This window comes from Mauremys mutica, chromosome 1 (genome assembly GCF_020497125.1).
Source record: "Mauremys mutica isolate MM-2020 ecotype Southern chromosome 1, ASM2049712v1, whole genome shotgun sequence".
NCBI classification, from domain to species: Eukaryota; Metazoa; Chordata; order Testudines; family Geoemydidae; genus Mauremys; species Mauremys mutica.
Window position 1 is genome coordinate 44,858,357 of NC_059072.1, and position 12,487 is coordinate 44,870,843.

General features: G+C 43.9%; 1 protein-coding gene across 1 annotated transcript in view; it reads right to left on the minus strand.

Annotated features, from left to right (window-relative positions):
* CPED1 (cadherin like and PC-esterase domain containing 1) overlaps positions 1 to 12,487 on the minus strand; it is a 225,480-nt gene that overhangs the window by 198,901 nt on the left and 14,092 nt on the right. Inside the window, exon 3 of the mRNA XM_045001870.1 lies at positions 10,673 to 10,859. Within this exon, the coding sequence (XP_044857805.1) occupies positions 10,673 to 10,859 (187 nt within the window). The remainder of the gene's footprint in view (positions 1 to 10,672; positions 10,860 to 12,487) is intronic.

Genomic DNA, 12,487 nt, shown 5'->3' on the forward strand with positions numbered 1-12,487 from the left:
TATTACAGAAAGTACATTGAAAATGATGGGCCAGGCAGCTTAAATCCAGTCTCCCTTTCTGAGCCTAAAATGACCTGAGAGATGTGGACTCACAGATGTCTGATCTGTGGGTGATAAAGGAAGGGAGTGGACTAAAAAGGGAGCTGCAAAAGTACTGATCAAAGTATGGAAAAGCTGATGGATTTGGGAGGAGGGACTCATGTAATTTATTAATTTTAGGGGGGGGAGTGTGGAATTAATTTAGCAGGAGAAAATAGGGAACAAATGAATTCATGGAGGATGGAAATGCATTTTAGTCTCATAAATTGCTGAGTGAGGCAGAGCATTTTTGAAGGAGGTCCTGGTTAAAATTTTGGCAGCACATCACTAAGCACTGAGGCCACACAGGCCCTGTTAATTCTCATTATAGGTCCAAGGATAAGGGGTTTCCTCACAAGGAAGGGAGGGAAGGAATAGCAGAGAATGCTGGAAGAAGAGTCTGAGACTCTGCCAGGGCCCTGAAGTGTAGTTCAGTCCCCTGTTCATCGCTATTAGCAGCAGTTGAGCAGCTCTGCACTTATGAGAAGAAGGGCCCTGGCACACAGTGCAGAAAGGGCTCAATGTGGAAAGCTGGAGAGGAGAGGCATGGATGGAGCACTCTCTCCTGCTTATTCTAATCCTTTTACTCTTTTCCTTGCAGCTCCAAGATCCTGGTTCCAAACACAGGTTGAGGCTGTGGCAAAAATGGCACTTCAGCCATGGTTATGCTTGGATATAAGGTGGTGTCATAGGTACACATACGTACTATACATATATGCCCATACACACTACAAATATATATGCCATATCCATATAATTCATATATATTAATTATTTGGGAGTGCCTCTAAGACTCAATCATAATACTACATTCCTCAGTCATGGTCCCGGGCCTAACATTCCCAGGCCCACAATAAGGGACTAAAAAATAATTGGATAATAAAATCTGTCTATCAGTCATACGTGGGAATGTGCAGACTAGAGACAGATGGGGCATGAGTGAATGGATGGTAAAGTAAGATAACCACATAACAGTGTTTAGCCCACTGGGTTATCTTTAGTCCATGCATTATACTTTTCCAGGACAATGGGTAAACATCCTCCCCATAAAAAAAGTGGGGGAATGTAGTAAGAGGAGGCCCTGAGATATAAACCTTGGTATCAGAGGCCTGGTATGAGGCCTAAGACCTGAACTAAAGTAATGGTCAAGACTTTGCTAACGTAAAGCAAAGTTAAGCTGTGAGCCAGAGGCAGGCCCTGCTCACAGAAGCTGGCAAGGAAAGGGCTGATGCTGCAAAAAGAGACATACCTAAAAGGTACTGGACACCAGATATCAGAACATTCGCATACTTGTACACTCCACACAGATAACAAGGAACAGGCTGAACAAGAAACATTGGCCCCAATGACAGGGCCAAAAGGGTAATATGATGGATAGAGTAGTTTTGTTCGAACCAACATGTACAAGGTGAGAGGCGGCACCTTACTACATAGAGGGGTTGTACCTTGCTACGTAGAGGGGTTGCACCTCAATACGTCAGGAGTGATGTGTAACTTGTTTGCACCTGTGTATAAGAATGCGTCCCTGGGGCAGTGTCTTTGTCCAGCCTAGAGGGCAGTGGAAAGTTCCGCCACTGACTGAGCTGAGTCCATTGCCAGGGAGCACATATGTACTGGCTAGCTGCACCTTAGCAGCACCTTGGACTTCGTTTGCCAGGGAGCTGGAGACTGTGTTTCTCTTCGACAATAAACCTGGCCGACGTGCCTTCGTACCTTACTAGAGTCTGTGGGCATTGGGGGTTCTCTCGGGGTCTGCTGTGTCAGCTATCTGCGCAGAGCTGCGGCAGCACACAGAGGGAACACACGCACGCAGCTCCCTGGCAATGGACTCAGCTCAGTCAGTGGTGGGAATTTCCACTGCCCCCTAGGCTGGACAAAGACACTGCCCCAGGGACGCATTCTTATACACAGGTACAAACAAGTTACACATCACTCCTGATGTATTGAGGTGCAACCCCTCTACGTAGCAAGGTACAACCCTTCTACGTAGTAAGGTGCCGCCTCTCACCTTGTACATGTTGGTTCGAACAAAACAACTCTATCCATCATATTACCCTTTTGGCCCTGTCATTGGGATGGGTCAGCCTGTTCCTTGTTATCTGTGTGGAGTGTACAAGTATGCGAATGTTCTGATATCTGGTGTCCAGTACCTTTTAGGTATGTCTCTTTTTGCAGCATCAGCCCTTTCCTTGCCAGCTTCTGTGAGCAGGGCCTGCCTCTGGCTCACAGCTTAACTTTGCTTTAAGTTAGCAAAGTCTTTACCATTACTTTAGTTCAGGTCTTAGGCCTCATACCAGGCCTCTGATACCAAGGTTTATATCTCAGGGCCTCCTCTTACTACAGCTGCTCCTTCAGTGTGAGACAAGAAGTAACTGAGGTAACTTGCCTGAAGGAGGAGATCTGGTTGCAATGAAAAGTTCAATCCAAAGAGACTACTGTGTTGTTTAGATGTTGCTTGTACTTATTAGAACTCGGAGCACTGGCGGTTCGGAGTCTGAAAGGACAGGAAACAGGAAGGAGGGGGGAGGAGTGAAGGAGGCTGAGTGAGAGCTACCGAGGGTGCAGCAGCAGCTTAGTAAAGAGGTTTTTACTTTAAAAATAAAGTCCTGTTGAAGTTTCTTAGTTCCTTGCTTGGTTACTACAACATTTTGGCAATGAGGATGGATCTTCTGCCCCTGAACCCACCTGCACCCTTTCTACAAAGACCAGGTGAGCCTCCAATTGCTTTTACTGCCTGGATCCATACGTTTGAGATTTATCTGCTTGCAATCAGTGCTACAGAGATTTCTGAAGTAAGAAAGCATGCTCTACTAATCCACTGCCTTGGAGCAGAATGGCAGATTATATTTTACACTTTTCCCCTTGCAGACGATAAATATGAGACTGCACTCACTGCATTAAAGAACTTTTTTGTGCCAAAAGTGAATGTAGTAGCTAATTGCTACAGATTTCGCCAGCGTGAGCAAAAACCAGGGGAGACTATAATGCAGTATATTGCTTCCCTGAGGAGTCTGATTGTAACTTGTGACTTTGGGAATATGGCAGATGAGATGATTAGAGACCAACTCATTGAGAAAACAACCATGCTTCATGTAAGAGAACGTTTACTTTTAGAACCACAACTTACACTAGAAAAAGCAATAACCATTGCTACTCAGATTGAGTCAGCTACAGCTGAAGCCAAAATAATGAACATGGATACAGGAGGCACAGTCCAGACTGTGACTCCTTTGCAGAAAAATTCACTATTGCTGCAGACAAACAATTACAAGAGGAAAACTAATGAAAACCACCAAATCAGCAAATTTAAAATACAGTAAAAGCATGCTTTCGCTGTGGATCCCCACAACACCTTGCAAGCTACACAGGATGTCTGGCAAAAGTAGCTCAGTGCAATCATTGCAAAAAGATTGGGCATTTTGCTAAAGTATGTTGCAGCAGCCAGTCCAATCAACAGGTGCATGCAATTACAATACCAGATGTTACTGTGCTGAGTGTGGACAAAATCATTACTGCACATATTCCAGAACTAATAAAGTTCACCATAAATGTTTCCGCCATAACCTCATGCAAATCACACTCTATTCAGCTAATGTTGGACACTGGCTCAGCAGTATCTATACTACCTGATTCCATTTATTTGCATTACTTTAATGATGTGCCTCTTACTGAACCCAAACTTCAGTTGGTGTGCTATTTGAAAAGCCATATTCCAGTACATGGCTGCCTGCCAGGAATAGTTACTTTTGGTGATTGCTGTGTAACTGCAGAGTTCTACATTGTCCACAAAGGCACTCCTATCCTTGGCAGAGATTTATTGGCTGCTTTAAATCTCAGGGCAGTTAATGGACGAATTGATCTTCCTCAGCAAAGCACTCGTGCAGTACACACACCAGTTTCAGCTGGGACCCAACACCAGGTTGAGGAGAAACTTGGCTGTGCTTATGGGTTTCTGCATAAAGTTAAAATGCAGAACAATGTGATGCCTCTATGACAGAAATGATGGGCTTACCATTTTCAGTCAGGGAAGCTGTTTCAGAGGAATTTCGAAAACTTGTTCAAAAAGACCTTATTGAAGAGATTAACTCCTCGGAATGGATATCACCTATAGTAGTGACGCAGAAGAAGGGTGGAAGCATTCGCCTTTGTGTGGACTTAAGGGAGCCAAATAAAGCTATTGTGATTAACAGCCATCCTCTTCCTCACATAGAAGTAGTATTTGCAGAACTCCATGGAGCAAAGATGTTTTCTACTCTTGATTTGCAGAGCGCATACCACCAGGTTATGTTGCATGAAGATAGCAGAGACCTCACAGCATTTATTACGCATGAGGGACTACTTCATTTTAAATGTGTTCTATACAGTCTTGCATCAGCTCCATGTGCCTTCCAAAAAATGATGTAATTGATTCTGAAGAATCAACATGGAGTTCAGTGCTATTTGGATGATATCGTGTTTGGAAATACTTCTGAGGAGCATGACAATAACCTGCAGTCTGTACTAAACCACATCAGCAAAGCAGGCCTCAAGCTCAATAGGTCCAAATGCAAATTTAGACAAACTGAACTCTCCTTTCTGGGGCATACAATTTCACAGGCTGGACTAAAACCTGATCCAGATCATATCCTGGCAATTTCAAATGCTTCTCCTCCAACAGATTTGTAAACCTTATGTTTCTTCTTGGGTCTTACCTACCTCCTGGTATGCAAAATTCATTCCCAATTATGCTTCTGTCATTGAACCGTTACGAGAATTACTACGGAGAAATTCAACCTTAGTGTGGACAATGGATGCACAAGCTAGTTTCAAAACGGTGAAAGACCTGATTGTACATAGTCCAGTACTTGCACTATTCAGTCCTGCATTGCCCACAATTGTAACTACTGATGCTTCTGATTATGGACTTGGGGCTGTCCTCACACAACTTTATGAGGACAACACAGAGAGGACTGTTGTGTTTGCTTCAAGGACACTGAGTAATGCTGAGAGAAAATATTCTACAGTCGAAAAAGAAGCACTGGCTTGTGTCTGGGCTACTGAAAAGTGGAGAACTTCCCTGTGGGGCCGCACGTTCAAGTTGCGCACAGACCACAGCCCTTTGACGATGTTGCTCACCACAAAAAGACTGGGAAGAGCAGGATATAGTATTGCTAGATGGTCTGCAAAACTACTCTCTTTCAATTATGAACTGGAATATAAGCCTGGAAACCAAAATGTGGTAGCTGATTGCCTTTCTTGCCTGCCTTTGCCTTCACCAGATGGCCCACCGGAGGATGAGGATGTAGTAGTTGCGCTTATTACAAACACTCTTACTGCAGTTACAAGAGAACAATTTCAAGCTGCTTGTTCAGCGTGTCCAATTCAACAAAAACTATGGAATTTCTGACAAAGAGATGGCCCAGTAACCCTAAAAACCTTGACCCAGTTTTGTTGCCTTATTTTAGAGTTCGAGATGAACTTTCTTTGCTCGATGGCTGGGTGCTACAAGGTACACACCGGCTACTTGTGCCAGAAGAATTACAGTCAAAACTCATACACCTGGCACACGATACTCATCAAGGAATTGCCAGAACCAAACAACGAATACGGGATCTGTATTGGTGGCCAGGGATGGACTCTCAAACTGAAGCACTCATAAAATCTTGTGTCACTTGCCAAATGCATGATAAGACAGCAGTGACATGTACCCCTCCATTACAGCCTGTTCCTCTTTCTGAATCTGCATGGGAAAAAGTGGCAATTGACATTGTAGGACACTTTGATACTGCTCCAATTGACTGTCGTTATGCCATCACTTTAATAGACTATTTCAGTAAATGGCCTGAAGTAGCGTTTACATCGCAAATCTCTTCTGCTACAGTAATTAAGTTCCTCTCCTCAGTTTTTAGCAGGGAAGGTAACCCCAAAGAACTGGTTTCAGATAATGGTAGTCAGTTTACTTCCCTGGAGCTTGAAACTTTTCTAGCAGAGCGGAACATTTTACACAGAAGGTCATCCCTATATTACCCTCAAGTCAATGGGGAAATGGAACGGTTTAACAGAAGTTTGAAAGAGAGTTTGCAAACGGCTCAACTGGAAGGGCGATTGTGGATAACCTTCAGTACTGATTTATTGCAAGGATACCGGGCTACACGACATGCCACAACGCAAAGATCACCTGCTGAGTTACTGCATGGGAAACAGATGAATACTAAACTGAACATTGCTGGATTGTTAAAGGCACAACCTGAGGCCCCAACCGAGGATGATGTGAGAAAAACAACTGAACAGAACCAAGCAAAGTATAAGGCTTTCACAGACAAGCAGCGGGGTGCTGAGGAACCAAAGTTTGAGTGTGGTTCCTTCATTAAAATAACAGAACCTGGAACTTTACACAAAGGAGACCATAAATTCACAGCTTCTCTTAAAATCATAGAGAAGAAGGGACCTTACACCTATTGACTTTCTGATGGGCAGGTATGGAATGCTTCTTATCTTGCACCTGCCTATGCACCAAGAGGAGATTATGCCAACACTCAGTCTACGTTGGACAACTTCACCGTAGTATCAACACAACAAGACGTTGGCACTGGAACCAGGGCTTGAGAGACTGCCTGTCAGACCCAGATGACCACCTGTCTGGACTAGAGACTATGTTATGTAGTATCTACAGTGTTTTCAGTGTCATATTTCTGCCAATAGTAGAGTGTTTTGTTTCCTATTTGTTCCTGTGGTTAGAACAACAATGTTTATTTTAATTGGGAGAATTTCTTAAGAGAGGAGGGAATGTGGGTTTAGATGTTGCTTGTAATTATTAGAACTCGGAGCACTGGCTGTTCGGAGTCTGAAAGGACAGGAAGGAGTGGGGAGGAGTGAAGGAGGCTGAGTGAGAGCTACCAAGGGTGCAGCAGCAGCTTGGTAAAGAGGTTTTTACTTTAAAAATAAAGTCCTGTTGAAGTTTGTTAGTACCTTGTTTGGTTACTACAACAACTACCATGTGCCTGATTGACAGGCAAGGGAGGCGAGCCCATTGTGGCAGACGTACTGAACAAAACTCAACCATCCCATTGGAAACAAATTGGAAGCAAATTCTGTCCTTCCTCAGCAGCCCCGGGGGCCCTGCCATATGGGGTGAAAGCAGCAGCGAGGCAAAGCAGGAGCTCACTCAGGATGTGTGTATCCTTTACGTTGTAGGGGCTCATGCTGGGCTGGTGCAGAGAGAAGACTTAAAGCAGTTCATGGGCAGGAGCAGAATAGTGGATCCCTGACTCCATGGATCCACTGGCCACTCCCTTCATGTGGAGTTAGAGGCACAAGAAGAGTGAAGCTAGAGCAGCCTGGCTAGTTGCCAAAGACATTTTGGTTTTTGACAAAAAGCCAGACTTTTCCACAAAAAGAAACCATTTTTTCTACCTTCTCCACAAAGCAGTCAGGAGTAGCGACTGCCACCCAGGTGTTGAAAAGGAGTCTGACCCTTATGGAGTTCCAGTTTATCAGCTGTACTTGGACTTCACATGGGAGTATAATTGGCCCCAAATTAATTATTAATCAGCACAAAAAAGTTAGGAATGTTTTGTAGTGATTTTTTTCCATATATGACTACAACTAGGCCCTTTGGCTCACAGCCAGCATAAACAGAAACCCTAAAGAAATCAGTCTGAACTATGAAAGTTACATGAACACCACAGACTTTCAAAACCTGAAACTGCACAAAAATAAAAGCACCAGACCAAGTCACTAAATTAGAACAGGCAAGGAGGAGTGATTCTTTTTATAGATTTTTCCACAATATTTGTGATCTATATTTCTCAGTCTATTATCTGTATCTTTTTAATAGTGCCTCCAAGGAACACATTTTTATAAATTGTAGCAGTCTTGTTAGGAAAATGTTATGACATAACATAATTCAAAATAGCCTTCTCCAGAATACAGTGTACAGTACTACACCACGCAAAACACTAGAAAACATAATTTACCAGCAAGAGGAAAATAATTCCAGTTATAACTTCTTCAGCTCTAGGCTAAGATCATCAGTTTGGAATGCAGCCATGTTCTTCTACTTTTTACTTTAAAAAAAATAACAACATAACCTTAAAGCTAGGAATATATACAATCCTGGAAGCAGTTAAAATAGTCTATGCTGCTATATAATGGAATTAGAAGGCTCTTACTCTTTACATGAAACTGCTGTTTGTTCCATTTATTCTATACAGCTAACATATGCTGAAAGTTGCAGGTACATCTGGACAGTGATGGAAAGTGTATAAAGCACTTTTGCTATTTTTGTTCCCATTACTGGAAAAAAATAGTGCAGGGATTATTGGCACAGGATGTAAAAATATAAATATCTACAGAAAATCTGAAATCTGCAGATGGTTTGTTTACTTGTTACAAACCTCTACAGCAGTTTTAAGTGAACCCTGCACCATCAGCCAGTTAAGCCAAAAAGGATGTCACAGATGTGCTTTACGTGATCCCCAGAGAATGGGATGTTGGCTGGACTGCATACCACTTTGTAGCTAAATCCATCTGGCATCAGCGTGGGCTGCAGATGTGCTGTGTCTTGTCACTGAAGTGATGTGTACTGATGCCAGGTAGTGAGTGGGAGATGACACAGCTGAGAAACCAGATTTTTTTTTTTAAGGGAGACATGGCTAATGCTTCATATTCTAATCAAGAGGCGGCTCATCAGGGAAAATGTATACACCTTACCTTAAAAAAAATCTTTAAAGCTTACCTATAAAACTTAACATAAAATAATAGTGGAAATTTGCTGTGTTCAATACAGTGTGTTCTAAGCAGCCCCACAGACTATACAGAATAATCTTCACATTATCCAACTGAGATTAGTTAAATAATAAAGCAACAGTGAGGTATCTGATAACTGCAGGAAGTTTCTGCAAGTATGAATGACAAGAATATAATTATTCTTTACAATAAGGAACAACAAACCACATAATAAAAATACCAGAATTGTCATTTTCTTCCATTGACAGAGTGCTGGGTGATCTCTTTCCATCAATTTTCTCCAGTTTCTACACTGGCTTCCTATAGAATAGAGATTCAAGATCACAATCTTGATCCTTATCTTCAAGGCCTTCAATGGTCTGGGCCCCACACACCTAAAAGACCATCTGTAGCAGGGTGGACCCTGCTCCTGCCCTGAAGGGGTTAAAAACAGCCCTGGGATAGGGCTCTGGCAGGAGAAGACAGCCTTTAGCCTGGGCGGCTGATTGGGGAAATGGCTGCAGCTGGGGGCCACGCCCCAAACTGAGTCCAGGGCCTTATAAAAGGCAGGGAAGCCAGAAGCCCAGACAGTCTCTCTCTGGCTACAGAGAGAGATGGGCCTGGGTGCTTAGGAGCTGACATAGAGTACCTGAGTGGAGCAGGGCTGGGGACAGGCTGAGGAGCTGGGGAGCTCCAGCCTAGAAAGCCCCAGGCTGCGGCCTAGCAGTGGGCCAACAGGTACTGGGGGTTGCAGAGGGCAGCCCAGGGGTAGGCCAAGGCAGCAGGTCCAAACCCTCCTTGCCTGTGATGAGTAGGCTGATACTGCAGTCTGCCCCAGGATGTGGGGCTAGACAATGACTGACAGTAGCCATATACTGAGGCAAGGTGGGGATAGAGGGTGAGGGTTCCCTAAGGAGGGGAGACCCTAAGAGAACAGGGGTTACTGCCAGGGGGCAGCACCCCCATGTAAAAGGGCACCGGGTCCAGGGAGGGACACAGGGGGCCAGAAGACAGGTGGATCACCAGCCTGCAGAGGGCGCTCCAGCGCTGGAAACAGAGCTAATTCCCAGAGTCACCAGCAGGAGGCGCCGCAGGGGTGAGTCTGCCTGTTACACCATCCAAAGGTCCATGCTGAAGACTGTGGCTGTCCACCCCTCAGGCACAATGAAACCTTCTACCCTAAGGGTACAGCTCATTTGTGCAGAAGCTAGTCTCAAATTGTGAAACAAATTCCCACAGGAACTAAGGACCATTACAAAACCCACCGCCATCCACTTCATGTGCAAGGCACATTTCTTTGACCTTACCATCTCTAACCAACACAAAACAGTGTGCACATTTAAAAACATACAAAAATCCTACCCAAACAGCAAAGGAATACTGCACACACAGTTCTCCTCAGGAGAGCGTAAGAGAAAGAACCACACCTGACAGATTGACACTTAATGCTGTAACAGAAGGCACTCAGATTTAAAATTTTATTAGAAAATGTTTAAAAATAAATGATACACAGCGTTGAAAATTCAGTTAATAGTCATCGGGGGTACCATACAGAGTATAGGGGGATAGTGCATAACACATACAGTCTGCAGGGGGTTTAAGGTGGATGAATCAAGGTACAGTCAGCAAGCAGTGAGGGTTACTACAGCAGAACTGACCTCCTGGGCTAGGATGAATAACAGAGCTGGGGTGGAGTTAAAAAGCAAGCAATTGATAGAAGGAGCGTCCCTATGTGGAAAAGTAAGCATCTGTGTGACTGGACAAGGCTAGATTGTGACTTTAAGCCCCTAGTCAAATTGGTTTATAGATTAGATTCAATGATGGATATTCTGAATGAATGGGATTACTGACAAAACTTCAGTAATAATTTGTTTCTCATCATTCTTACCTTGGTAGTGGTGCTCATGTCCAAGGCCTACAGTCAGTTTCCTGTCTTCAAGGACTGTCACTGTATATCCGTACTGTGCTAGGATGCGCTGATATAGCTGAAGTTCTTTTTTACCACGGGAAGGAGGAACATACAAAATTGCTTTTCTTGTATGACTCCCAAAGTACTTAAGAATGGAGTCTTCAATCTAACAGAAAACAGAACGCAAAGACAACACCCATAAGACAAGGTAGGATCATGAGACACTGTTGTTATTTTTCACAAAACCATGCTACCATCTTTGACACCAAACCAAATGGAGATTTTCAAGAATATAAAAGTGGGGATTGAGGTACTTAATTGTCTAGTTCTCAAACACTGGATGTTTATGGCTAAATGCTCCTCAAGCCCAGGATCTTCACGCAGAACCAGGCCAAAGGAGTAGAATCAAATGCATGAGACACAATGCAAAGTTTTCTACAACTTCTCCCCTCTCCACTATCAAAAACTGAAGATGAGAGCCCAGTAAAAGGGATTCTGTTCTCATCTGCTGGTGTGGGGATAAGAGGAGGGAGGACAATGGGAGGTGTCTATGGGTGCTGATCCACTAAGATTCAGCAGCCGGGGGGAGGGAGCGCTGAGAACTATCATGAGGGATGTGGTTGTTCAGATGAAAGGAGAGGTTGGACTGAAGTCTTCCAAGTTGGTGCAGCAGGAGAGTGAAGTAAGACTAGTATTCAAGATGGTTGAGGGGAGGAGGATGCTGAGCTGGGAGTGGGTGCAAATGGACACTAGGCAGCAGCACTACTCTGCAAGCAGCCAGGCACACGAGTGTGACACTGTCTCTATGCCAGCTGTGCTAGGCCAGTAAAGTAACTTACTTTAAGGGAGAAGAGAAACTCAGAAACCATGCTAAAATGGCCTGAGTAAAGCATGAGGGCCATTTCTATTGGGGATTCACCACAGGGTGATGAGCAACCTCACCTGAGGCAGGTATCACCAGACTCATCCCCTTCCCACATAGGCTAGCCATGCTTCCTATATGCTCCATGCCCTTAGACATATGGAGGGGCAGCAGAGAGTCCTGTATGCACCAGCAGAGGAGCAGTAGGATAGTAACACCTGTGAAACACAGGCAACACCCCTCACAGGTTTTCTGATATGTGGCATCCTTCTACACAGAGGCTGGTGCCAGCAGCATGTGGGGATAAACACTCTCCCTCTGCTAAACTCAAATAAATAATCTAGGTGCCAGGGTACCTGGAGAATGGGGAGAGAGAAACCTCCCCCTCACCTCCACAGACTAAGACTTATGTTGTGAGTTTGGCATTTTGTTTTGGAAGCAGTTCATTCTATGGTCACTCTTATCCCTTACAGGAGTGAGTTTCATTAATCTACAGCCAGTTCCTGGGAAAGTTCAGTGTCCCGTACTCATGAACCTCCCCAACTGGCTGAGAGTTTCATTGTTCTAACATTACCCAGATGTGTCAGAATGTCACGATAGCAATCTGATTCTATTGGTATTTGAGTAACACCCTGTGTGTGCACAGCAATGTGTGTGGGGAGGGGGGACTACAAATGCTGAGAGAGTCACACGGTACATAAAAATAGCATGTTCTGCATGGAAAAAAATGTGACTGTATTTGGAGCTTCCTAGATGCTGTTTTGCAGAAGGATAATAGCAAAGTTACTTTATTAAACTGGATTTTCTCCCTGCGAGAAGTATTTCTATTTCTAGGGCTTTAATGCAGGGTTATCAAGTTATCAAGTACATGACTTTTAAGTTGACATTTGAAAAAAAGAATCTATTTTAAAAACTAAAAGTTGTCTAGTTTT